Consider the following 27222-nt stretch of genomic DNA (forward strand, 5'->3'; position numbering starts at 1 on the left):
CCCCCGGCGCGCATAGGTACTGCTGCGGAAAGTTTTCCGGATCCAGTCTGACGCCTGGGGATATTCTAACTTAAGGAATCTGCGCCTAGATGTCGCTATCAGATAATGTATTATTTGAATGATCATCGCATCTTATGTCTCGAGACTGCATTCTCCATTAATTTCCAGATTCTGGAAAAAGGATGGTAAAGCGTAAAGCGAAAGATATTCATTTTGGAGGTGGTTCGGTTCCTAGTTTGATTTTTGTGTACGGATTCAAACTGAAATTAGATGTAACCATTTCCAAGAGTAGAAAGTAGAAATAAACCAGGTTTGTTAACTAAGACAATCATGTTGACCACTAACAATGGTCTAATGCTGGGGAATGAATAAGTCAGTCTTTATTCGGTTGATCAACCATAAAAGACAACAATCATAAAACAATACAATTATTGTTAAAAAGAATACATGCATTAGAATAAAGTAATAAAAGCATAACAAATAAAAGATACTAAAATCTAAATTTCGGTAAAAATTGACTCTCTTGGGCCTTAAAAATTGTTTAAAAAAAAAATATTACGACAAAACAATACTAATTTAAATACAAATGAATCTTCTGGCCCTTAATGCTTGTTTTCAAAAAGATATCATTATAGCAAATGTATCTATATGGTTTCAAGTTGGTGCAAAAAGAAAGCATGACTGGATTGCATAAAACTGTATTTCTTCAATAATGGCCTATTATCTAGTGAAACAAACTAGTATCTTTATACAATTTACAAAATACTTGATAGTGTAAAGTGCTTTGCTGAGACATCCCTTCGCATGGACAGGCCAATCGTCCATTTTCTGAAAGCAACCATAAAGTGAAGCGAGCTTAGTCAGAAATGGGCCATCATGTACCTATCTTGGGGTTTAGTAAGAGCAGACAAATACAATTGCAGACCCTCCTAAGTTAGAAGCAAAGAAAAAGCAATATTAATGACTTTACCTGCTTCCAAATGGGGCCACTTCCCTAAGCCCAAGAAAGGATTCTTGATGCAATACTAGGCGATAATATGTAAGGAACCAGGATTATCAAAAAAGTCAGGTTTATCTAACATTGCACAAAGGTTTGGGGCTGGCAGTCACTGCATGGTTTTGAAGAAGTCTGTTGTTTTGGAAAACGTAATAAAAATATTTTTTTACAGTTAAAAATCGCACACAGGTTTCCTACATAGGTTAACCAAGAGATACGAAGTGCATGGTTGAGTGAAAGACATTGCCAAAGCACCAACCTATCAAAGGAATTTTCCGGTTTCACCCATATAGCATATCACAGCAGAGGGAGACAGAGGCTAATGAAGTCTTCTAGGTAATTTATAACCATCGCCCGGTGACATATAAAATTGAAAAATATCACATATTTATTATAGGAGGCGCCAGGCCACAGTCTCGCTGCTTTTGCTCGTGAGGCATGTGGAGTGGCAATATCAGATATGGCAGCGTGCATTTGAAGGTCTTGAGCATTTCCTCGAACCTCTAAAATGCCTCTGCGACGACTGAGACAAGGAATATCAAAACTTGGGAGTCAATTTCATAAGGCGACAGTCTCCTGGGGATCATTTGTGGGGGAAAAGTTGAACTAGTTCAGAATTAATTGTTTAGGCTCTCAAAGTGTCGGGCACAGTGGCCCAGGGATTTAGCATTACGTCTTCGGTTTTAAGAATGCCTCGCTTGCAGCGTCCTAGAGTTGAGACACCCCCATATGCAAGCTGCAATCTCTGTATCAAAACACAACCGAACACTGAAAAGGATTTTTTTTTTCTAACTAGGCCATCTGTTGGAACTTTTGTTACAGCAAAGCGTATGATCAGCAGATGAAGAGATCTGATGCTGCTAAGATTCCTTTAAGGTCAGCAAAAGCTTCTTCTAGGCAGGGTTACTGTGACAAACAACTATCGCATTTATGTGCTGACTTTATGATTTGTCCCTAGGAAGCCTATCAGTCTGTCCTTGTGACTCAGAGAGAGAGAAGCATGTAGACATGTCTGCATCTAGCTTGTCACTCGACACTGCCACCCCCCTGGGGCAGCAAGAGGCTTCCTGCTGACAGCATGTCAGGGTGATGGCGGAGCTACAGAATGGGTCATGGCTCAGTGATGCACGGGCTGAAAGGCAGCCTCTGACGTTACGGAAAATCGAGGCGTAAATCTGAGAAGCGACTGCATCCAGGGGAAGCAATCGGAACTCTGTTCCTTTTACACGTCGCCAGCGATACAGGAAATTGAAAACAGTTTCACACAAGGAGCAAAACATGACATGATCGCATCTCACTGCCTGCACTTAATCTTATGCTTTCTTTCGAATACAACATGAAGTCGGCAAAGAGGCCCTGGCTACGGATCACGCATTCCTACAATACACAATCACAATATCAGAAGATCTGGTTTCATTTCCAGGGTAGCTCAATGTGTATGAGTTAATCAATGGAGGAAAAATAAGAGTAGGCAAAGTAGGGTCAGATTGGGTGAGGTCCTTACAGGACTACTGATGCCTTCGCATGAGACTCAAATCATTAACTAGAAAATATGATGTGTGAAGAGGCATATGCAGACCAAGATCTATGTACACATACCAGCTTCAATACGAGGCGGAAACCACTTAAGTGCACCTTTCAAGAAACAGAGACACCAGCATGAAACAGCTGTCGCTATATCATACATTCCACTTCTGTCCACAGCAATGCATGGATGGTGCATTTGTATTCTCTTTTTTGTGAGGTTCTGTATGTGATTGCACTAAAACAGGGAGTGGCTCTTGGGAGAAGGGTGCATAGTAGCCTGCGGGAGGCACCTGTGTTTTGTAATTTGGCCTAGGAGACAATCTGGCCCCGCGAAGGCTCTTTGGCTTCATGCAATTCAATATAATGCAAGGGAGAGTGTAGGGGCATGCGGCCTTAGTACAACAATCAATGCGACTCAATTGTTATTCATGCTGCTGGTGCTCATTTTCTGATTAGTGATTCCAAAATTCAAAGGATCTCCTCCCCTCAAAAACATTTTGTATAAATTGAGGTAAGGTTCCATCGGAGGACTCTCCGGTTCAGCAGTCGCAGTGTTTAGGGCACCCTTAGCACAAAGGTCCACTTATGAGATTGCGTCCACCTGACAAAGAAAGAGCCAGGTCCACCACCCCACACTGGGACCTGCCTCTTGATGCACATTAATTTAGTGCCCCTCGTTCTGAAACCCTACAGAAGATTTTAGTCTAACAACTATAAACAGGGCTGATTATCTCTTCACCATTGACTCTGGAAGCATGCTGGAAGAACTAGGGGCTGCAGCAGGCAAATAAAACTATTTATGATTCGCAAATGACGTCTGGTGTGCCTCCTCTTTCTTTTTGCCCAAGGCCAACCTCTGAATTTGACCTTTATCAAGATAGTTCTTCCCCTGAACCCCTCGTTCCACCTCCACGAAGAAGGAAGTGAGGTAAAGGTGCACTTAGCGTAACCAACTTCTTTCCATGCTAGATGCTTGCTTGTGGCTTGAGACCCGGTCAAATGTCAGATGGATTCCCCTAGCAACACCAATGGCTTTTAACCTGGCAGGATCGAAACTTACAGGTGCTGTCCAACTGCAGAGAAGTGTACAAAATCCAAAATCTGCAGGGCTGGTGCTTGCACCACACTTCGTATCATGCAACAAACTTAGTGTCGTGCCTTTCAAAGTGTCCTAACTGAGCACAACCCTAGTCAAGGCGGGCTTACTGTGCCACTGGAATCAAGCTATCCTGGCTGAAGAGGGGTGAAACCCTGAAACCGGTCCTAGGATGCTTGTTTCCGGTCCAGGGAGGACCTGGCTGGGCAGTTCGGGCTGGACTGTTCCCATGAGGCACAGGGTCAAGACTGATTTGCATATGGCCAGGTCTAAACTGGGGTGGCATGGCGAGCAAAAGAAAGATGGATTTAACCCAAATCTCTTGACTGGGGGTGAATGTTTTGATTTGTTCTGCATTCCGTCCATCCATTGTGTGTCTTTTGCTTTCTCACCCTAGTCAAGGCGGAAGCTGTGTTGTTTGTCATTTAATAACGTGAGCAGCAGTGGTTTTAGGATCCAACAGTTTTCTTCCATCAAGTCCTTTTCTTATATTATCAGGGAATTGGTAGAGGGAGGGACTGACAAGGCTCTCATTATGTATCATAATAGTTCTCACAGAGTCCTACTGTTCTGCGTCATGATAAAACATTTTTTTGGGTGTGCGTGGGGCGGGTGTGCGTGGGGCAGGTGTGTGAGATCACGACAGGCATTATTATTAACATTTGAGGGATCCCAGAGGAAGTCTGTCCTCGCAGGATCGCGCAAGCCAATTTGGCCCTTTATTTTCGCCTATTCCAATGTTAGAGAGAGCTGGCTCAATTTCCAAATAAGAAATACCATTACCTTAAGGAGGGGGCTACAAAGACCTGTTTCATCAAGCTTGAAGAAATATCACGATTTCTGCATCAAAGTCTTAACAGCTGTGAGGATATTTTAGTTGAACCTTAAGGTAAAGTTAAGCAATTCAATTAGAGAAGCTTCAATCAAGTGGGTCCTGCGGTCTCAGTCACCATCAAAGGATTTTCATAAGTCCCTTGCTTCAAAGAGATTTCAAAGAGATGATTTTCATTTCTTGAGAAGAAAGCAAATCTGTCCTTTGTTTAAAAGATAGAAGTCTTATTAGAAGCAACATTTCCTTTCAAATGTTAAGAGCGGTAAGTGTCGCCCTTTTCTTATTCTTTGTGAAACTGACTAAGCAGTTTCGACTTCTGACCCAGGACCATGTGAGGGAGTGGACTAGCAGCCCCTTCAAGAAAGGCTTCGGCGGAAACAGTTTATTTTCGTCCTATTCCTGGGAGTGATATACATCTCATGAACTTCCTGTTCTGCAGTCCCACTTTCACATACTCTCTGCTTTAAGAACGTGATAGTATGCCACACTTGCACCCGCAACTCCAGTTAGGGAAGCCTGGGGCCCTTTGCTGCTTCAATACACAGTTCTATTATTCTCTGGGTTCCCAAAGGAGCCTCGAACAACACTTTAAAATAATATTTTCGTTCATTTTCTATGAGGAAATGCAATGGATGTATCATGGAGAATCTCAGGTGGCTTGTCAGATATATTTACTAGAGGCTTTAAACAATTAATGGCACACCTTTTAATGTTAACAAAGTATACTTGACATCCTGCAAATGTTTCATCTGCAGGTGCACTTGTTCTTCTCAAAATAGTTCTTACTGATAGTCCAGATCAAAGAGTATGCAGCCTTTTGTTGCCCATCGTTCACAATGTATGAGGAGTCACAACTTCAAGAGGTGTGGCTTTTTGAAGTGCAACATGCCAGTTTTAAAGGGTATACATCATGCCTAAATTATCGGATGCCTCAACCCCACCTGCAGGGATGCCTGGAGTCCTATGAACCTCTGTCCCCTCTCCCTTCTCAGAGCTCCATCTGGGGCACGCCAACTGTGCATGTGTCCCGCATAATCAGTGTGCCTCAGGAGTGACTCTTTGCTCTTGCGCCCGGCTCAGTAATATGGCATTGGCACATGGGCAAAGGCATTCACTCATTTGCTTGGGGCCCTAACGCAGTGCAAATGAGGGAATGCTGTCTTGGGATCCCGTTGCGGCGAATGTCCAAAGTAATGCTTTTGATCCAACTGAGTGTCCTTTCGCTACCTGCGCTTTGATTGGCTGCCCTATTTTTTCTGTTGGATGAAGCATTCCATCATACTGCATCTGTGTGAAGGCTGTCTTTTTCTCGCCGGCTCAGACTCCAGCTTCAGCTTCAAACGCACTTCACCATAGCAGAGAAAATTTATTTTCAGGCTGCGCGTGTTCATATTTTCCTGAATTTTGTTGTATGACAGACACGTCCTTCCGTGCTGCTTTGCACCTTTCCTCTCACATTCCTTCCCTCTGTCCATGTTGCCTTTGTCCCTCTCCCATGACACCCCTATGGTTTTTGCACCCTCTGTCTTCGATACTGCTTCAAACCTGCTACACCACAGTTGGGAAAGTTTATTTTCGGAGTGCGCATGTCACTTAAATTTTTTCTGACTTTTGTTTTAGTTGTATTACAGATTATATTCCTACGTGTTGACCACTCTCCCACAGTCCGTCCATGTTGCCTTTACCCACTCTCACCATTCCACCCTCTGGCCGTGTGCCTTTGCACATTTCCCTTCCTCCCACCATCCACGTGGCTTTTGACTTCTCTCTCCGTTACCATACCATACAATGACAGGCCATAACATGCCATACCATACAATGCACAGCAGCCACACTGATGTACAACATGGCCAAAAAACAGTGGCAAATCCAATAGAACTCACATAGGCAAAACCTATTGGGTTAGCCAATGCTTGTTTAATTATGGAAGAAAAGGCTGGTGTTAGATTATTCTTGATGAGCACCCGATGCAGCATCCGGGCCTCTCCCCCGGCTGCACTTTGGAGGGGCTTCATTAATATACTGCGCAGCTCTTGCCCCACTCGAACCTAATCTGTTTGCGTAACCTCTGGAGCCAGGGTTGAAGATGCAACAATCTGACTTCAATATTTCAACCGCGCTTGAATATAAAGGGCGATTTAATTTCACTCCGGTGAAAGGCAGGGGTTTCATGGCTTCAAAAGGTCTTTGGGACACAAGCATTCAGCTAATTACTGATGGTTCCGATACAGATGCTGCGCGGCAGCCCGAGACCGCTCGGCGGCGTCCAGCCGCGGGAAGAGGCTGCTGCTACAGACACGTGCTCTAGCCGACGAGAAAATAAATATGTGCTCACATTTCTACAGACCTGCACCACTGGAGAGGGAAGAAATGCAACAAAATCAGCAGTGGGAAGCGACAAGAGTCAAAAGAAGAAAAAAAAAAAAACACTCATCACCATAGTTTTAATTAAAATACAGTCACTCCGAGTTGGATTTCTTCTGTTATCAAGGTCCGCATATTGCACCGCCTAGAGCGGTTCCCAGTGTCATAGCCTACTCAAGCTTGCTCTCATTGTCTATTTGATGTCAGCGGCAATTCCTCGGTATAAAACATCCCCATAATTCACTGTTACCCATCTATAGTTCTGTATAATGTAATCATCCGATGGGTTTCACACCACAAACACAACTGGCTTTCAAGAAAAAGTGTTTTTTATTTTAATCATAAAATAGACAACCCTTTGCAATGCAATAGGTCTTGCATTTGCAAGAGTTGGAGCTTTTGGCGTAAATGACAATGGCTTTTACCCATGTGTTTGGTTTTGAGTGGAGTGGATGTATGTGGTTTGGAATGGAATTCTGTGGGTTGAATTGGAATTGTTAGTGGTGACATTGTGTTGTGTGTAGTGTATTTGTGTACTGGAAGTATGTGGCATGATGAATAGATAGGGGTGAGAGCTGCACAGAATAAATAGAAAGATAGAGAGGGATAGGTAGTTTGCGCACAAAGTGGTGAATGAACTCCAGACCGAGGAGCAGAAAGATTGTGTGAAAAAGAGAGAAAAAAGGAGAGAGCAGGCCACGGACCCATAAAGAGGGACCGCCTGTGTATGCAGAAGACACCCCAAGAACAGGAGGAGAGCGTGGGTAACGTAATGAATGCCCGCGAGACAGCAATTAAACCAGCGCATTGACTGAAGAGCTCTTTGTGTGCACTGAAGGTGTCAGGTTGAGCTTCCAGTGGGGCCATGCAGCCTTTCATCCTGCCAAGCTTGATAAAGAATAATGTTCCTTTGAGATTAACCCCTTATTAGCAATATTCTTCATGAAGTGTGGTTCTTTGTGAGTGGGCTAGCTGCATAATAAAGTAAAAAGTTTGAGCAGCCTCTTCAGTTTTAGGGCACTACAAATCCTTTGACCAACTTAAATACACTTGACCAACATGCCACAATAACGGATAAAGCACAGCGACCGTGAGATGGATGCCAGGCAAAGTAAGAAATTTTAAACTCAAACACTGTGGTAGTGGTTAATTTGGAACATATTATAGCCTTATAGCCCGCCGTAGCGTTCTATACCGGCCATTAAAGGCATGAGCCGAACGCAAGAGCCTTTAATGGCTGGTATAGCCCAGCCACGCAGAGCTATAAGGCTATTACAACATTCTGCCACTAGCGGGCAGAATGTTCTAACAAATAAAACAAAGGCCTCTCTGAGCCTGGAATGTTGCTCTGCAGTCTTTTAACGGCCCTTAGAAGCATGGAGCACTCCATTGTATTTAATGGCGTGCTCCACATTCTAATGTTCTAATAAAGTATTATGTTTACTTACTTTGAATGAAGTGTTTCCTGTAAAGAGCAACAACAAAGCAAAGAAACCATGGCCAATAAAGAATAGAAATAGCTTACGCATTTAAAAAAATAAAAGAGAAAGGCGTGAAGCACTGCTACACCAGAACGTAGCTAGTTGGCGCACAGAGAGTCATGCGCACACAGACACATACTCATATACTGGAGGTGTGCATGGAGAGCATAAAGAATAAAGTAAAAAGTAACACATAAGACAGACAATGAAAAAGTAACAAAAGTGTCCAGTAAGTAATTCACTAAGGTGCATGTGAAAAAAACTTCAGGTTTATGCCTAATGGAAAAGATAACTTTTTAGTTTCAACGTACCGTACATCACTTTACTATATACTAGACACTGACCTACTGATATTAAATAACTTATCCGGGACAGGTATTTTATTTGCATTCTGGGACATGTAGAGCCTGACATAAGGACTGCAAACCACTGACAGCAACGTTAAATACTTGGCCTGGGTGAAATACGCCTGGGATTAAGGCATGCTAAAGAGCTGCCGAAGCATCTTGTGGGTTAGAAAGCCATGACCCCACACACTAAAGGTGCAGTAATGTAGAAACGGTCGGGGCTGTAGGAAAACATAGGAACCTGTGCACCGCTGTTCAAAGCTCGATGCATCCTGCACCAAGATGCCCTGAAACCACCTTAAAGCTTGTACACGGCAGTTTAGCCAACTCTTGTAACCCTGCGTGTCCACCTCATACTTCTTCAAAGCCTTTTGGTTACAGAAAGTCATGCGGATACAAGAAGATGTCAAGGCGCAAGACGAGCATACTCGACAATTGGAACTCAGCCTTGGCGATCCGGTCGTGAACGAGAGCTCCTTGAACAAGCAAACAAAAGCAAGGTGGAGGTGGTGGTGTGGGGAGGGCTCCGCTCGGGTACATTAAATGAAGTGGGAGAATACTAACTCTGCGTTTGTACCACAGAAATGAACGGTTTCCAACGGAGATGGCTGCTGCGTGTAGGGGGACGATGCAATGGAAATGCAAATAAACTTAAAAGGGATGGCGAGGAAACAGGGTCATTAAAAAACACAAGACAAGATCAATCCGGTGAAAGCACACAGTAAGTCCAATAAAAAAACAAGATGCGGATACCTCTTCTAGGAACGGATACAAACTAACTCCATCTTTGTACCGCAGAAATGAATGTGCTGCTGATGCAAATAATAAAAAAAAGCGGCGGCTGTGAAGCACTGGTCATGCAGTTTGAACCAGGAGCCCAGGCTTGCCTCAAGAAACACTTATGGACACTAGAGTACTGAACAGAAATCGAAACGTCACAACTAAGCACCATAAAACATGGAAATTTTGCATATAAGCAAACTCAGAATTTGGCAGCTGTGGCTCACGAGTCAAAATGTTTTGGGGGTACACAAGTGAAAAACTGAACGTTCAAGTGTAAGCAAATCTATGAGAAGAAATTAAGTTTGCAAATTTTTACCAACCCATTTTCAGCACAGAAACCCTGCTATTCTGGGCCGCAGCTTGTTTCACCTCATAACATTGCATTGTGGCACCGATCATGAGGAATTCACATCACACAACCTCAAGTTTCACAGAAAGCAAACCAACATGACATCGAACTGCACGTTCTCTTATAGGTCGAAAGTGCCAGCCATTTTGAAAGAGTAAAAACCGTTCTCTTTTATGTGCTAAGTACATATGCAAAACATCATCCTCGCTATGTTTGAAGTTATTGAAATATTCTAAAATTACGTTCACAATAATTAAACTAAATAAAAGTAAGTCCTAATCGTTGCTACGGAAAGTGATGCAAATAATAGAAAGATGTCAAGATGCAAGACGGGCATGTTCGACGATTCAAACTCGTTAAGTAATAGTGATCCAGCCGTGAATAAGAGCTACGTAAACAAGCAAACAAAAGCAGCGACGGGTAGGAGGTGGTGGTGTGGGGGACAGCTACGGATGGGGTGATTAAGTGAAGTGGGAGCACACCAACTCCATGTTTGAACCACAGAACGCGCTGCCAATGCAAACAAAAAATAAAGCGCCGTCCATGAAGCGCTTGTGTTGTGTGCAAAGCTTGCCATATGTTTGTACCACAGAAATGAAACGTTTACGCCGGAGATGGCTACTACGTGTAGGGAGACGATGCAACGCAAATATAAACAAGAGAAGAAAAACGGAGTGCTGCGCTGCTCACAAAAAATTTGAATAATGAAAAACACCAAGTTGGGCGAGCCGCGCGGCCACCACTGTTTAAGATTAAGAGAGGCGTGCTACGCTACTTAAAAAAAATGTAATATCAAAAAATAGAGTTTGGTGAGCCATGCAGAAGAAAGGTGTGACCTTCATTGTTAAAGATGATGGGTTGTGTGCAGTATCACCGTGCAGTTAAACTGCAGGGTGGGTTGCAGAAGCGGGAGAGTGTGTCCTGTCTATAACAGCCGCTAGGAGAAAGTCATTAATAAAATAGTGCTCAGAAACTGTAAATACAACATACTGAGTAACAACACATGTAAAAGGGGCAGTCCTCATGGGAGGTTACAACAGGAGAAAAGGCGGTACTAAGGAGGGACTTCTAAGCCTATTAAGAAATCAAAAACCACCATTTACAAAGGACAGTAACAGTAGCCAATTGAAAAGATGGGTGAAAAATGGGCGGGCTTCAAGTCCATACCTGAATACAGCATGTCTGGAAGAGACAGCGCAAGCGCAGCCTAGGTGAGACCTAATAAACATGTTGCACACCAGGTTAATATAACAGCTAGCCTTCATCAATACAAAAAAATACTGTAATATGCAGTTAATGAATACCCAACAGTCATGAGGAGAGAATCATTATCTCATTAAATAAGCACAGCAGGAAAATAAACAATTTTTACAGTAAATGCGGTACCAAAACCAAGCCTTAATCATTTCAAATGAACATTTTCATATACCAAAGGTTGATTTTGTATTAAGAAGAGAACTTGGTACCATATTCGTGTTGTAAACTTTTCAGCGTTTTGGCTCGGAACATTTCTTTCTGAAAACCTTCATATCTGGCTGTCAAATATAAAGTGTATCATTCACAAAAGCACAGAACAACTGGTAATGTGAAACATAGGCTTGTGTTGTCTTGTCTTCAAAGGGGAAACGCAAACTATGGAATCAGGCAATCGAAAAGTAGTACAACATCACTTCCTTACATGCCACAGAACACGTTCTTGGTATCGTATTTTCCCCTAGCATAGGGAGGTGGGGAATATTACTTTGGAGTAAAGATATCGGTGTAGGTATATTTTTAGTGGAAAATACTCTACCATCTCCACTGTGAAGGCATGCCAAGCATTCTTGCCACTAAGCAATAATAAAGTAAACCAATAGTGTTAATTAAGTGATGCAGTTGAATGGCTTCTTTTTTTTATATAAAATGGCAACTTCTCATATTGAAAGCAGTATAAATCCATTCATGGCCAAGGCAGACAACAAAATGCTTTCTCTGACGCTAGAACTTCTGTCACGCCAGCATACATTAGTTAAGAACTCTTTACAGACACAGTAAACCAGATTATCTGTCTCCCCTATGTCAATGGTAAACACGGATTTAAAAATAACAGACTATCTTACACTATGAAATCTGAGCACTGGCAACAAACCCACCACACAAGGACCCCTTAAAAAACAGAATACCACTTTCAACGCTGGCGCATTTTCCTGGTAACAAAACCAAAGCCGTGAGTGTGAAATATTGAACTTTTCCGACGGTGCTCCACCTTTTCCCCCCTCAAACAATCCTTTCCCCAAGAACTATCCTCCTCCATTCCTTAAACTGTGTTTCCGAATAGCTAGCGAGCACAATGGGCTCAGTCATGGAACAGGCGTGGTCTTCTAGGAGAACCATAGCACAGGTATAGAACACATGTGGTAATCTGACACTGGAAGTCGGTATGAGCAAGGCAAATCGGTTCCAAAGCTCCTTTGCTTCATAGACTTTCTCAACTTGAAATATTACAAACTAGACCCCAACACAAGATAGAAACTTATCTAACTTAGAGTTTCTTAGTCGAGCTAGGTATCCATTAAGACTATCACAGGTCAAATGTGATTTAATGTACACTTGTTGTTCTTACGGATGTTCCTACATTGTGACTTGGGCACAAGCCCCAATATGAATAATCTCCCAATATCTATTTCACCCTTTACTCATGATGCCATTCTGATAGCACAAATGGAGAATGCCTTACAAGCTAACCTTCCCACTCTCTCTAGAAGGCGATCATTGCTGGAGCCGGTCACTCCCTCTGAAGGAAGTTCAGTACGGGAAGAAGCCGCCATTAGGCATGGTCGTTGTTTTGACTTATCAGAAATCAACCAGCTCAAGTGAGCTTTGAAACAAGAGGGCTCTGCTACCATAAATCAAAATGGCTACACTGTGTTCCAACAGTGCTAGGAATGCAGTGAGTCTCCGTAGATCTCCTTTGCCAGGTGTGTTGCTGTTATACTAGAGGGAGCAGCTACAAGGGTTTTCCTTCTGGGTCAGATTTCACCACGCATTTTCTAGAGGTTTCAAATGAATTCGCTCCTGCCCTGAGCCCACTTTTTGGACGCTCTACTGGCTTCATCTGAATGCACCGCTGATTATGCTTATATCATGTCCAGCCTAAAACTTTATATTTAGGGAACAAGCGGACTGCGCCATGCTTGAGGGCAGTATTTACGTATGCTGAGAGGAAGCTACTGGGAGAAACAGAGGCTACGGAGGAGCTCACATTGTGCTGTATGCTTCTTGGGAAGGTTCTGGCTTGCATTAAATAAGAAGAGGGCCATGTATCCTATCTTGATGAAATGTCGTTTTTTCCCATTGGTAGAACTATTTGTTGTTTTAAGAAAAAAAACCCTGACTTTACGTCATATTCTAGTTCTGCGGGGGAAATTATTATCTATACTTCCTGATGCCATTGATATATCCGAGTGATTGGCTGCTCAAGTTTCTTCTTCTGCCCCACTAAAGCGAGATTAAGGAGGCCTTTGTTTTAAACCAATGTTCAACGGAGAAGATATTCAAAGCAGCTGTACCATTGATACGCTCTACAACAAGCAGTCATACCAGTGCGCTAGAGGACACTGTTTGTGGACAGCATGGACCCGAAGAGCTGTTTCACAAACAAAGTCAGCAACATTTCCAAGCAAGACCTCCTCTTCACGATAATCCAATTTATACAAAGTATTTTATTTACCTTACACAAATGCAATAAAATTGATCTGCCTTTTGTAGGAACTTTGGAATAATTAAACACATCTATTTCCGCTTCATTTTATTTGTCTTATAGCTTTTCTTCGAGTGGATGCAGCTCTTAACTTGGTTTGACGCTAGCATTAATGTGCATCTGTCTATGTCTATGAAGGTATTTTTTTTTCTTCTAAAGACTCCCGACAATACCATGTTGATGGCACAGATATCTAATCGAGTGCACAATAAATTGCTTCATAAACCGTCAAGAAGAAGAATTAAACGAGGCACACTGGACCAGCAGAAATCATAAATTAACTTGCAAGACTGCAAACTGGAAATTACTTTTTTTCCCATTTATTCAGACAAAGCAAACAATTCCAATGTTCACGGGCAGAAAGCATGTCATTTTCATTCACAAGCGCAAATCGGGGCCAGAGAGCAGGCAGTACTTACTTCTCTCTCCTCAGTTGCAGCAATAAACAAGACAGTGCCTCAGGGTGCTCTGGTTAAGAAAGATACAAAAAAAACACCTCTCAGAAAACAGACTGCATTTTTGATGTGTACATGTGATAAAGACGCATGCAGAATCAAATCCGCACAATTAAGTCAGAAGTAATACCAAAAGAGCCCTGGCCCTGGTTGTGCATCTCTGCTCATCCCATTGCACTTTAACAGTGGGTCTCGGTCTCTTGAGCTCTAGAATCATGCACAAAACCGCATCTCCACCACTCTGGAATACTGCACTGCGGACCCAAGCCCCTTTCCTCTAGAATACAGAGCCGCGAGACGCAGCCCTCATCTGAGACCCAGATGTGGCAAGGCCCAGCCATTTGCTTTCTCTTTAGAACATTTTACTGCAAGATCTAGTGTTCTCCTCAGCTATCTGGAAGGGTGGTACCCAGTTTTTATCCATGTAGAATACTGCACTTAAAGATCCAGTCTCCTGTCCACTCCTCTCCCGCCAGAGCCCATCTCCTCTAAGTGTGAAATACTGTACACGTCTTTGCCTATTCCCCTCTTGACTCATGTACTGAGAAACCCTCGGTTCTCTAGACCACTAGAATGCAGGGTTATCATCCTCTCAAAAAGACTGACTGGAGGTCCTGGCTCCTGCCCACAACACAACTGTATCCGGTCTCCCTCCCTTTTGAATACGGTGCGAGACACTCAGACTACAATCACCGAAACAGTGAGTGAATGTCACGTCCTATCTTTGCAGCTGTACTGAGCTCCTCAACCTTTAGAATAGTACCCAGCATGGTCATACAATCCTGCTTTCTACAAAGCTCGATTGGACTGCAGGAGGGTGTCACTTGCTCAGGAACTGACTACATCGAAAGAGAGCCTTCTCTACAAATGCCTTCAGACACCCACCTGCTCTTCCCTAGAATATTTCAGTATGATAGTACAATATCCCTTCCAAAACCCTGTGGTGGAAGTCCCATTCCTTCCTCGCCAGAACACCCTAGTGAGACACGGTCTCATTCTCCGAGACCGTATAGATATAATACGTATCATCCAGACTAATGCACTGAAAGACAGTACTGCCTCTCTGGAAACCTGCCCTGAGAACATGCCGCTTCCCTTATAAGGCCCTTTACCGAGAGTCCAGCTCGAATGATCTCAGTCCACTTCTTTACTCCATTGATTTAAGATCGGATGAGATCTCCTCCAGACTTTCGAGACCCCGGGTGAATCCTTATAACGCTTATAGTGAGAAAACAGTTCCACCTCATCTAAGGTGTTGTTCCAAAACAATCTTTCCTAAGGGCTCTAGAAGATATATATCGTCCAACCGTTCTTCTAACTTACAAGCAATTTTAGCGTTCTACCTCTTCTTTAAAACAGGTAGGGCAGCCCACTGTGTTCGTCCCAGTTACTTAAAGTGAAGCCACACCAGTGTCACTCACCTTTGTACTTTAAGTGCTGCAGGATTGGAATGATGGTCTCCAAAGGGATGTTGTGTGCCAGGAAGAGCTGCCACGTGCAGTACTGCTCAAATGTCTCCCAATCCAGGCTCTGAACTAGAAAGAGGGCGAAAAGAAACCCAGGGCTAGTCACAACGAACTTGCTCAGACACAATGTCTGAAACCCGCCTGGTCCCCTTTCTGCAAGGCTCGGGTGCCCAGCTAAGGCAGACTGCGGTCGGGTGCACTCAGTGGCTATTTTAGTTTATAATCTGCAGTGAAAGCTATGGCAGCGTGGAAGCCACATTTGTACGTAGCGACAGAGGATTAGGTCAACAGGCAGGACCTTGAAATCTTAGCACTCTTTGTACAAATACAGCATACAATACTTATTCATTACAAATATTTTTTCTGGAACTAGCAGTCACTGAGACCCATCAGGAGTGAATTTTAAATTCAGGTACTGATAAACAGAACTAATTCACTAATAAAGACCAGTAGAACCAGAGCTGGTGGGTTGAACGATTATGTGGGGGATATGACACTGTAGGATGATTAAACCTGAATTTAGGACGAGCGTTGGTTCCAGTTTCAAGACAGTGAACACCTCCATTTGAACAGTAAAATCATTTTATTTATTGGACTTCACCATGCAGGGGAGCTTGCAAGCAGCCGGAAAAAGATATGGGTGGACGAGGGGCGGTGACATTTCAACAAAAGGAACAAACCAAGGCATGCCCCATGCATTCACCGTATGTACTAACCTTCCCTCATCACTTGGTTTAGAATGCATGATACACTGGGGGCATTATTACAGATGCAGCTCATTTTCCTGGATTGTGCTGGGCGCACCTTTCAAAAGGTGTGCCCAGCGCAATCCAGGAACTTGTGCAGCATTATGGTGCATGTGCTGCCCCCAGGACAGCCACGAACACGAGCAGTTGATTTGAAGCCGCTCCGTGTTTTAACAGTGCTGGCGGCAACCTGCCTGCACTTTTAAAGGGGATTAGAGATCTTCTTGCAGGCGGGTGCAGTCAGTGCGGGGATGTCTAGGGGGTCCATGGGCTCCAGAGGGCTGCCATCAGGAAGCACACTGCCAGTGCGCCTCCTGAGAGCTTCTCTGCCTCTACGCCCGCGTCCGTAATACGGCGCGGGCGCAAAGGCAAAGGGATGCCCTCATTTGCATGGTGCACGCCTCCAGGCTAATAAGGGAACACCCCCTTGAAGATAGCACTGGTGCTTTATGTGCACTAGTGCTATCATTATTACAGCAGAGGCTTAACTAGTGTCTGCGGCCCCTTCTGTAATACCCAAGTGTTCCGGGGCGCGCAATCCGGGCGCAAACGTCTGTTGCGCCACGGGGCTCTTTGTGTAATACGGTCCTGGGTGTATGTCAAACGCAAGCTCTCGCTTGACTTTTTTTTTAGGGTGGGGTTCTGTGAAATGAACGCTTGCTCCACTTAGCCCCTGCATTGCATATCTCTTTTGCTGCAAGCTCCGAAGCAGATCAGCCAAACTCCCAATTTTAGGAAGCACGGACAAAAATGGTGTTAAGTGCTAGATTCCCAGGACTGCACAAAGAGACCTGGGGCCTTATTACACTAGGCGCCTCGGGGGCACAACAGGCGTTTGCGCCCTTTTTGTGTGCCCCGGGGCACTTTGGTATTACGAAGGTGGCTGCAGACGGTTGTGTGGCCCCTTCTGTAATACCAAAAGCACAGGTGCTGTATTGCATGGGGCTGTACCCCTTGCAAATGAGGGAATCCCTTTGCCTTTGAGACCGCGCTGTATTATAGACGCGGGCGCAGAGGCAAAGAAGCTCTCAGGAGGTGCACTCAGTGCGCTCCCTGATAGCAGCCTTCGGGGGGGGGGGGGGAGGAAAGGGGGTCCTATGAACCGCCCAGACATCCTCTTGCTGGTGGGTGTAGTCACTCACTGCACCCGCCTGCAAGGGGATCCCTAATCCCCTTTTAAAGTGCAGGTGGGTTGCAGCCTGCACAGTGAAACGCGCAGCGGCTGCTTCAAAGCCGCTCCGTATTTCACCTGAATGCGCTGGCCCCAGGGCAGCATGAGTTTGCGGCTGCCATGGGGACAGCGCATTCTCTGTAATAGGGTGCACTTTCCCCGTTTGTGCTTGGTACACTTAAGGTGCGTCAGGGGGCAAACAGGGAAAGTGCGCCCTATACATAATAGGGCCCCTGGCTTATGGTGAAGGTACCAGGTCAAAAACCCTAAAAGCAGTGGAGAGCTTGATAGGTGTGCTAAGATCAGACCAACAGCTCTTCGGAATGACAATACCCCCCTGAACTGTGGGCACAGCAGTGGGCAGAGTCCAGCACCGTATTTTTGCTGCTCCCCAAGCGTAGGCCTGGTCAGTACCACCCAAATGAACAGCCTTTTTAAGGTCATCTGCATATTATAACCTCGGGTATGACAAATGATCCTAAAATCCAATCGCTGCAATAAAAAATAACCTAGTCCACCGTTATCTATCATTTTGGCAGTCTGAAGGTGCAAGGACGTATTTCCCAAGAGAAAACCAATACATCAACAAGAAGCGGCCTGCTATGTATTCTAATGTTAGTTGGAAGGTGTTCAAAGTTTTAAGGAGGTCCCACGCCTCCGCGCTAAGACCTCGTCTGTACCTGGAAACGCAGCAATGCGCAGGGATCAAAGTTTCAAACTCGGAGTGGAGGTCTTCAATGACAGGGGTTCCAACATGAGCTTGGTTCTGAACCAGCAGACGCTGCTAGAAGTTTTAGGCATTTGGTACAAAGGCTGGCCCAAAATACCTCTGCCCCATTCCAGCAGTACAGGGACTATTCTGAAAGACAGCAGTTGCATCATGAACTAAACCGTTTAATCCTCAGCCAAAAGAAAGAGCGGGGGAAGGCAGGAACAGTAGTGTGCCTGTACAGTGTGAGGGAAGGCAAGCAAGGGAAGCGACTAACTCAATCCAATTACTCTCCCGCAGGCCTCCGGGCCTTCTGGGCTCAGGAGCTGATGCAATTTTCATTATCGTTAATAATGACCTTTAGAAATACATCAACAAAGAGGCTGGCTTGGATCTTCCAGGCCCCCGTTCAACTCCGAGGAGGGAGAAACATTCACAGGGCCAGAGATTTCATTAAAAGTGACAAAGAGGATACACAGAGCAACAGCGAGCAGCAATAAAGGGACGAGCTGGAGAGTCAAAGGGGGCAAATGGGGTGAGGAAATGGGGGGTAAAAAGAGCAGGGACTGAGCGGTAGGAAGGTAAAAGAAACCAGGATTGAAGGTGAAGGTCTATGGGAACCAAAGAAGGCTTGGCGGTGAGAAGCAGTGTGCGGCATAGGTTTAAGAGGCGTGTGGTATGGCCAGGGCACTTGGGATTTTGCGGCTACGGCATTTTCTGCGTAATGATAAATTTGACACGCTATCATCATCTGCTGCATAATCTTCAGATTTTAACAGAAACATTGGTTTCAAGCTCCAACAGATCAAAAGTTACTAAAAAGGCCCCAACACGTGCAGGTGCACAGTGAAGGCCCTTTGCAAAGGTTGGCTGGACACCTTTCTGTTGCTTGTGGCTGTATTTGGGTGTCAGGCTGGCACTAATGAGCTGAAACCTTTGCCCAGATAGTGTTAACGTGTAAAAATCATCAAATAACGAGAGGACCCTATCACAACATTTGCAGCATTATGCTGCATAATGTGCCTTTCCTTGCCGCATAATTTAGCTAACCCTGCCACCTAATTTGATCCTCTCCTAACCCATAATGTGAGTGTCCCTGGTTTTGTTACACCTCTCAAACTCCTACTTATTTGCTGGAAGTCCCCCTCTTTGTACCCATCTTACCCTCCAAACAAGTGAATCCCTCTAGTAGACTTCAATGGATCACCTACCCTCAAAGCATACCCCCCTGCCCCTCTTCTAGCAACAAAACATACCAGCTCATCACCATCTACTTTAACGGAATCACTCATTGTACATGCTTTGGACTTCGGCAAAGCAGAGAGGGCATCGACAAGTGTCAAAGCGTCTACAAATCTACTTATTTAAGATGTTGGGAAAATTTTGATGGGAAGCAATGTAGAAAACTGATAATGTCCCTGGCCTCCACTTTTTGTTCTAACCGTGATATTTCAAAACATTTTCTATTTTCCAATATCATTACCAGGATGGAGAATTTGTGCTTTGCTGATATTATTTTGCGTTTTATATAGTGCTAGCTAGACCCGAAGGTATCAGAGCGCTTTACATGTTATGTGATAACGTTTACAAGAGGTACATGAGGGGATTTATGAGTCATAGTTGAACAATACAGCATTAACCAAGAAGAGTACTCCAGCAACATCAATGATTACCAAGTGATTATTGCACTACTAGTTATTTCCAATCATTCCTCTAAATTCCTTGAGTGCCTGAGCTAGTAAGCAGCAAGGTCAACAGTGTATTTTAGCAGAACACAAAGAGTTAATTTAAAAGTCTAGGTCCGTGTGCCACGCCCCTCCAAATCTAACTATGTGGTTGGAGAGCGAACTGTTGAAAGAAAAGAAAAAGTTACTTATCTTCAGTAACAATCCTTCTGGTGGATACGCTACCTACCTGCAGATTGTCACCTGTTGAATACCTCCAGATGCCAGACTGGATCCAGAAACTTTTCATAGCTCTCCGATGTTGGTAGGAAACACTGTCACCATCACTGCGCCGGGGCTCTGTGCCCAACAGTACCCTTTAAGGGCGTTTTGGCATGCCCTTTGGTTGAGGTGGAACTTTCCATTCACTTCCCTACGTGCTTCATCCCATACCCCCGATTGCTTAAGTTCGAAGGAAGATTCACCAAGATTGGGCACAACCCATTCTGTTTGCCACTGGACTGGCCAAGCAGGGTGTGGTACACAGACCCCCTGAGACACTCCTTATGCCTCTGCTTCGTCTACTGCTCACGACTCACTTTCTCTTCCAGTCAGAGGGTTACGTTCTACATCCCAGCTTCCTGGACCTTCACCTTCAAGTATGGAGACTGAGCTGAGACATCTAAGCTTCTTCCACCTGTCACCACAGAAGGTGGGCAGGCCCCTTCACCATTTACTTGCTTCCCTGCCCGCCACCTTTTTTAAGTCTCCGATGGTTATCAGATTTCAGAAGGGAATAATGTAGTGTTGTTCCATACATATTTAATTACGTCCCAATGGGAGTTGAATTTGGTCTTGACTTTTTGATGGGGTTCTCCATTTAAAACCTGCACAGTTGTCATTTACGTTTATTGATCTTGAAAGCTGTTATTTCATTATAACGGTGAGACGCATCGGTGAGCTGCAGGCAACGTGTGTTTGTCCGCCTTTCACATGCTTATATCCAGACAAATTGGTCCCGATGACTAAAGCAGTTTTCCTTCCCTCAGTGGTGACCCCTTTCGATCTAGGTCAGTACATCAGCCTTCCTTCGTTTGCCTCTGCATCCCACTAAGGAGGAGGAGAGACTACACCTAGTGGAGCTCAGGAGGACAGCCTATTACTACATTAAGTGCACAAAGGTGATCTACTCTGACAACCAGCTATTTGTGAAGTATGTAGGCAACAGAAAGGACAAGGCAGTCAAGAAGAGGTCTTTATCACGCCGGATAATTCTGTGCACTAAAATGTGCCGAGCCTTTGTCAAAAAGGCACGCCTTGAGGAAATATGCGACCAGAGCGTGTGTCAGGGGGTATACCAGAGGCTGAGATTTTTGCGTGTGGCAACATTGGCATCCCATCACACTTTCACTAAGCATTATTGCTTGAGTTCATAAGTGGGAAAGGATGGCCACGTCTCATGTTCTGTGCTCCAGGATTTCCTTTTTGACCATTGCTTCAGACCCACCACAAGGGGGGCAATCTATGAAGCAGGCGAGGAATCTGCAGGTAGAAGTATCCATCAGAAGAAAAAGTTACTTAACTTCAGTAACAATCTTTCTAGGGGATACTTTTTCAACCTGCAGATTCCTCACGGTACTACCCTCTTCCCTGTTCTGAAGAATTGGCAATGGCCGCCATATTATTAAGAAGATTCCAATCTAGTTGTTGGACTGCACTACCACGACTGATTTGTTACTTCCTCAACTCTGCCAATAAGTGCATGGAGAAAATGGGTGGGGTACATGCTTTTGGCACTCCGTGTGGTCAATATATGGCTCCAGGAAAATCACCCAGGTGCTGCTTCCTGCACTTGGAGTCAGTGCTGCCTATAGGCATAGGAGGGGTACAAAACGTTTCTGGATCCTGTCTGGTGCTTGGGGATATATACAACAGGTGACAAATCTGCATGTAGAAGTATCCAACAGGAAGACAGGATCACAGGAGTTGCTACAGAGAGAAAAACAAAAAAAGCTGCTCATTGTATTAGTTCTTATCCTTCTTCCAATACACAAATGACTTGTTTTTTCATGGGATGGGATTATGGAGGGCAGCTGCCTTAGGATTTCCAGCACGAAGAAAAATAAGTGACTATAAACCTGAGAGTGGGGTTACTGAAAGTTAACCTGAAGGACCTGGGTAGCTTGTGATACAGACAACAGTGGTCCAATCGTAAATAATGAAGAAACTATTTTCATCACGGAGGGCCCAATTAATCAACTCCTACTCCGCTGAAAGTCGTAGGAGGAGGATACTTTGCAGTTGGTGTAGAGCCTGTTGTAATTTGTGCACGAATGGGTGGATTTGGGATTGCTTTCCCAGTGCGATGTCTTGGATTGTTCCCTTGAACTGGAATAAAATTCCTTGATTTTACCTCCACAGACCGTTCTTACATCAAATTACATATTTAACATGAGATAATACGGCCAAATAATGAGGGGCCTGTTGGCCTTCGGTTTTCTGTTGAAATTATGAATTGTTTTACCACACATGGATGACAGTTGTTTCCAGGTTGCTCCTTCTTTATGTACTTTCCCAGTCCTGATGAAGACCCGCTGTTGAGGCACTTACTGGCCCTTTTGTGTACTTGGTCGAAACGTCGAAATCCCACAAAAGCCTGGATTTAATAAAAGGTTAACTGAGAGGCAATTTGTAATTGGTAACTGTACCCCTTTCTGATCAACTGATTTGGTATGTATTAAATATGTTAAGATGGGCTTCCATATAAAGAAATATGGTATATGTAATAGGTCCATACCTTTCGTCTCCTTCTTCTCTCTAAATCTGCACAAGCACCTTCTCTGATCACCACTCTATCACCAAACGTTTCTGGAGCTAAGAATTTAATGTACATTGTATTCATATTGTGGTTTTGTAATACAATCTTAAACATTTCTAGAATATAATCTTTGTGTGTGTCCTGATTTTCTGACCTCATGTTGTGACTGAATCAGAGTGGGGATTTCCTAGTAAAGTAGGAGGAATTGTTTAATTGGGCCCTCCATGATGAAAATAGTTTCTTCGTAGTGGATGCCCATGCGCACTGTTGTCCAGGGGAGGAGTCACCAACCTCGTGACCAAAGACTTCTTCCGAAGACAACAACAACCTGCAATCATCCGAGCCCAACACCAGATGGCGATCTTATCCTCAGTGTGTGATCTGCAGCTCATATGCCTCGAACAATAGTTTCTTCGTGAGCTCCGATTGGACAAGCGTTGATACCCCAACCAGCCTTGTCTGCTGCGTCCATGGGCACACCTAATATTAGCACTGCTAACGGCCTTGCCTCAGCGAGCAGCAACTGTCTTCTCTCTTTCGAAGCTTCACCTGCTACTCATTCTCCTTCCAATTGTAGCGCTCGTGCCTTATGAGGAAGCCCACCAAGTTAGCAATGTGCTAGTGTGTGGCTGGACCAAGCGGTACCCACTTTCTGGCAATATCGATTTTCATAGGACTCCTTGACAAGTGGAGGAGTGTCCCTTGTAGTCTGTACAAAGGCCCTTTTACAAGCCGTGTGCACTTTAAAGGAGTATGGACCAATATGGGCCCCAAATAGAAGCACAGTCAACTGGGGCAGGCTTACATTTTGATTTTCAACAAGTGGACTTACAAAAGTGGACTTCACTGGCCCTCTGAAATCAGTATTGGCCACCTTTGGCATCCCTTAAATAGATAATATACTGTGCGTACTGTTTTAGATATTGCTTCGACAAGAAAGTGGCCCTCACGCGCCACAGTATGCAGTTTTAGGTGGTGGTTTTGTTCGGCCCTTAGAAATTACTGCAGGATATGCAGTAGTGTCATCTGATGGGGATGACTTGCCAGGGTACAGCTCATAGATCTGGGTCTTTCTATGAGTCTACTGCATAATCCTACCAAGGATCAACTCCCTCTAGTCGCCCAAACAATTCCTCATAGGGGTCACGGTGATAATAACGACTGCCTGGATCTGAGTCAGTATCTTGTGGCTCAGGTGGAGGAGAGTGTGGTGGTGGTTGAGGATGAGCTGTGCATGGTAATGGTGTAGGATTGGTGGCCAAATCTCCAACCCTTTTAGGGCTTGATGATGTAGAACAGTCAAGTGCAGGCTCCGTCTTGAAGGTGAGGTGGTGAGGTAGTGCGTCTTAGGGATATCGACACGTCCCGGGGCCAGGGATTTGGAAAGTATCTTGCCCGTGTCCGGATGAATACAATTCTTTTGTCCAGGAAATCTGCCTGCTTGTTGAAGATGGACCCTTTCCTAGATATACGTTTTTGGTGCCTTGGGTGACTTTGGAGCTGACCTCGTGCAAGTGTGTGTTCAACCACTGGCTCAAGCAACTCGATCCCCTACTCAATATTAGAGGCTGTGGAGAAAGGGGCCTTGGGATCTTCCTCTGTTTGGCCTGCTGAAATCCCCTAAGGGCTGACCGGGTCTTCCATGGCGTCTGGCATAGCCTTAGCTCAAAAAAAGTTGGGTGTCACTGACAAGACTGGTTTCTGCATTTTGCAATGCATCCTCCCGCACACCCTTTGACACTTTATTGTTTTCTTGCAGCAGAAAAAAAAGAGGCAGTCTTCATATGATATCTCCATGTGTTCTGGGGAGAGGCAGAGTTTGCAGACCTTGTGATGGTCAGTCTAGAGGAATTTTGCGTGCCAGATACGGCTGAAGTGGAAAAAGGAAAATGTAACTTACGAAGGGAGTGACAGTGCCCAATTTTACAGCCAGCGAGGCTCTGAATCAAGTTATCGCCACGCGTGATGCCATGGCCGCAGACCTAATGGAGAGCATCTGCTCACCATCTCCTGTATCAGTTACGTGCTAATCCCGGTGCATCCCCAAACAGTTATACTAACAGTGCTAAACTCCCCGTTCAGTAACTGGGTGGCCGTTTTCTCAACAGCCTAGCAACTAAAACAACTACCAACAGCAGCTCGCAAGTTCTAGTCTAGACGCCCCCCCCCTTCTGATCCCCCCCCCCACCAGGACCGGCTCAAGCACTAAGATTCGATCCGTGGCATGCACTGTCTTCACTTTAAAGCCTGCCAGACACACCAGCGCAGCATCTCGACCAGACGGACAGCGCCTCGTCGCCCAACGCAGCTTCTACAGCGCATTCCCGCTACCTCCCGGGGCCACCTCCTCAGATTGCAGTAGAGTCCGCAGCATGTCCCCCCATTGGGGTGCGATGGGCGTCATTCTAAGACCCAGTGTCTCTTCCCGCCGAAGTGCCACCTCCTCCGCCTTCGCCCACACCAGTAAAGAGCTACGCCATGCTCGCACATGTGGCGCAGCGTCTGCCTTCCAGCGTTCGGTGATAAGTCGCTTTGCCACTATGATCCCCAAATCGAGAAAATGAGAGGCTACCTTAGCCGGGGGTGGCCGGTGAAAGATGTAATAAATAAGTGGGCCACTCAGGTGGAATTTCCCGGCCTGTACACCGACGGAGCTCCTCATGTACCGCCTGCCAGTACAACTGTAACGCAGGGCAGCCCCACAGCATGTGGAGCAGGTCGGCGTCAACCACTGCGCAGCGGGGGCAGCATGCATCCACGCGATGAAAATACTTGTTAATGCCAGCCGGCGTGAGGTAGGCCCTGTGCAGGACAAAAAACTGTATTTGACGAAATCTCATGTTTCGAGGTACCCTCCTCGGACCCTGCAGCACCCTCTCCCACTCTTTATCTACCATAGGTCGGCCAAGATCCCCCTCCCATCTCTCGCGTAGTGTCCCTAGGCTCGGTGCCGCGTGCATCCGCAAAGCCGCAGCAAACCATTTGATTAGATGCCCCCCTCGACCCAAGACATGGAGGTATTGCAACACTAAGTGCTGCTCCGGCTCTTCCCGCAAGTCCCCCCAGTGACCCGCCAGCGTCTCTATCAGGGCCCCGTGTCGGAGAAACTGGCCATGCGCCAGCCCCGTCTCTTCCGCAAGAGTCGCGAATGGCAGAAGGCCCCCTTCATGGTATAGGTCCTCCAATGTGTGGATATCAACCGCGTGCCAATCCCTGAGTTCTGCAGCTCCAAGCGTGCCTCGCCCGCAAGGGGAACCCTCCAGAGGAATAGCCGGGGCATATGGGATTCTGGCTCGTGTCAGCCGGAGACATCGACGGTAGCATTTATACGCCACCACTAGCAACAGCGGTTCGGGCTTGAGCGCGCTCGTAGTCGGGTGAAAGATTCTGAGGAGCTCCGTTACTGCCAGCGGCGGGTTCACCACCGTCGCCGTGTCCTCACGGCATATGTCAGCTAGCCAGCGGGCCACCCATTGTAGCTGCGCTGCCAGATAGTAGTGCTCAAGACACGGCATCCCTAGTCCACCCTGGCCCACGGGAAGACACAGTTTCGGCAGCGCAACCCTGTGGCGCGCCGTTCCCCATATGAAATTGCGGAGGGAGCGCGTGAAGAAAGACACCGGTATATACACCGGGAGGTTGGCAAAATAGTACAGCAGACGCGGCAGCACTACCATTTTAACAAGCGCTATGCGGCCGGTCACCGAAAGGGCAAGCGTACTCCAGAACGCCATCTGGGCTCGGACCGCTGTCACAGCTCGTCCCAGGTTACCTTCCACCAGATCCGCCGGGTGGCGATATATCTGGACACCCAGATAGCGAAAGGTGTCTGGCTGCCATTGGACACGCACTCCGCCAAGGTGGTAGCCAGGGTCCTGGACGCCGTCCCGGAAGGCGAACAGACAGGATTTAGCGGCGTTGACTCGGAGGCCTGAGAGCTGCTCAAAGGCGTGTCGGATGCAGCCCAGCCTCGCCGGAATAGCAGACACATCCCTGACATAGACTAGTAGGTCATCCGCGTAAAGGGACACCTGGTGGGTAGCGTCTCCCAGCGGAATGCCATCCGCCAGCTCCCTACGGAGTGTCGCCGCTAACGGTTCCATTGCAAGCGCAAACAGAAGGGGCGACAGCGGACACCCCTGCCTGGTACCTCGGCCGATCTGAATGGGGTCCGAGACATATGGACCAGTACGCACGCGCACCGTGGGTCCCTTGTACAGAAGAGCCGTTAGCTGAAGGAAGCCCAGCCCCAGTCCGAAATGCGACAGCGTCGACACCAGGTATCCCCATTCCAGGCAATCAAAGGCTTTCTCTAGGTCCAGGACCAGGCAGCCCGCTCTGGGCCATTGTCGAGTGCTCTCCTCCATCACCCGAAAAAACCACCGCAAATTAAGCGAAGTGGCGCGTTTGGGCACGAAGCCATTTTGATCGCTGTGCACCAGCGTGGGCACCACCGGCGCCAGTCTCTCCGCCAGTATCTTCGCCAAGATCTTATAGTCTGTGTTGAGCAGGGCGAGCGGACGATAGGACCCCAGCTGGGTGGCGTCCCGTCCTGGTTTCAGCAGGGAAATCAGATAGGCTTCTTTCAGCGATGCTGGCAGAGTGCCCTCCTCTAGTGCCGTCAGGTAGAGGCTGTGAAGCTTCGGGATCAGGGACTCACGGTAAATTTTGTAGTATT

General features: G+C 45.9%; 1 protein-coding gene across 1 annotated transcript in view; it reads right to left on the minus strand.

The window, feature by feature from the left end:
- INTS3 (integrator complex subunit 3) overlaps nucleotides 1-27222 on the minus strand; it is a 590139-nt gene that overhangs the window by 81066 nt on the left and 481851 nt on the right. The window contains exons 24-25 of the mRNA XM_085639326.1: nucleotides 15392-15505; nucleotides 13935-13983 (exon numbers count right to left, since the gene is read on the minus strand). Of these exons, the coding sequence (XP_085495452.1) occupies nucleotides 13935-13983; nucleotides 15392-15505 (163 nt within the window). The remainder of the gene's footprint in view (nucleotides 1-13934; nucleotides 13984-15391; nucleotides 15506-27222) is intronic.

This window comes from Triturus cristatus, chromosome 12 (genome assembly GCF_964204655.1).
Source record: "Triturus cristatus chromosome 12, aTriCri1.1, whole genome shotgun sequence".
NCBI lineage: Eukaryota > Metazoa > Chordata > Amphibia > Caudata > Salamandridae > Triturus > Triturus cristatus.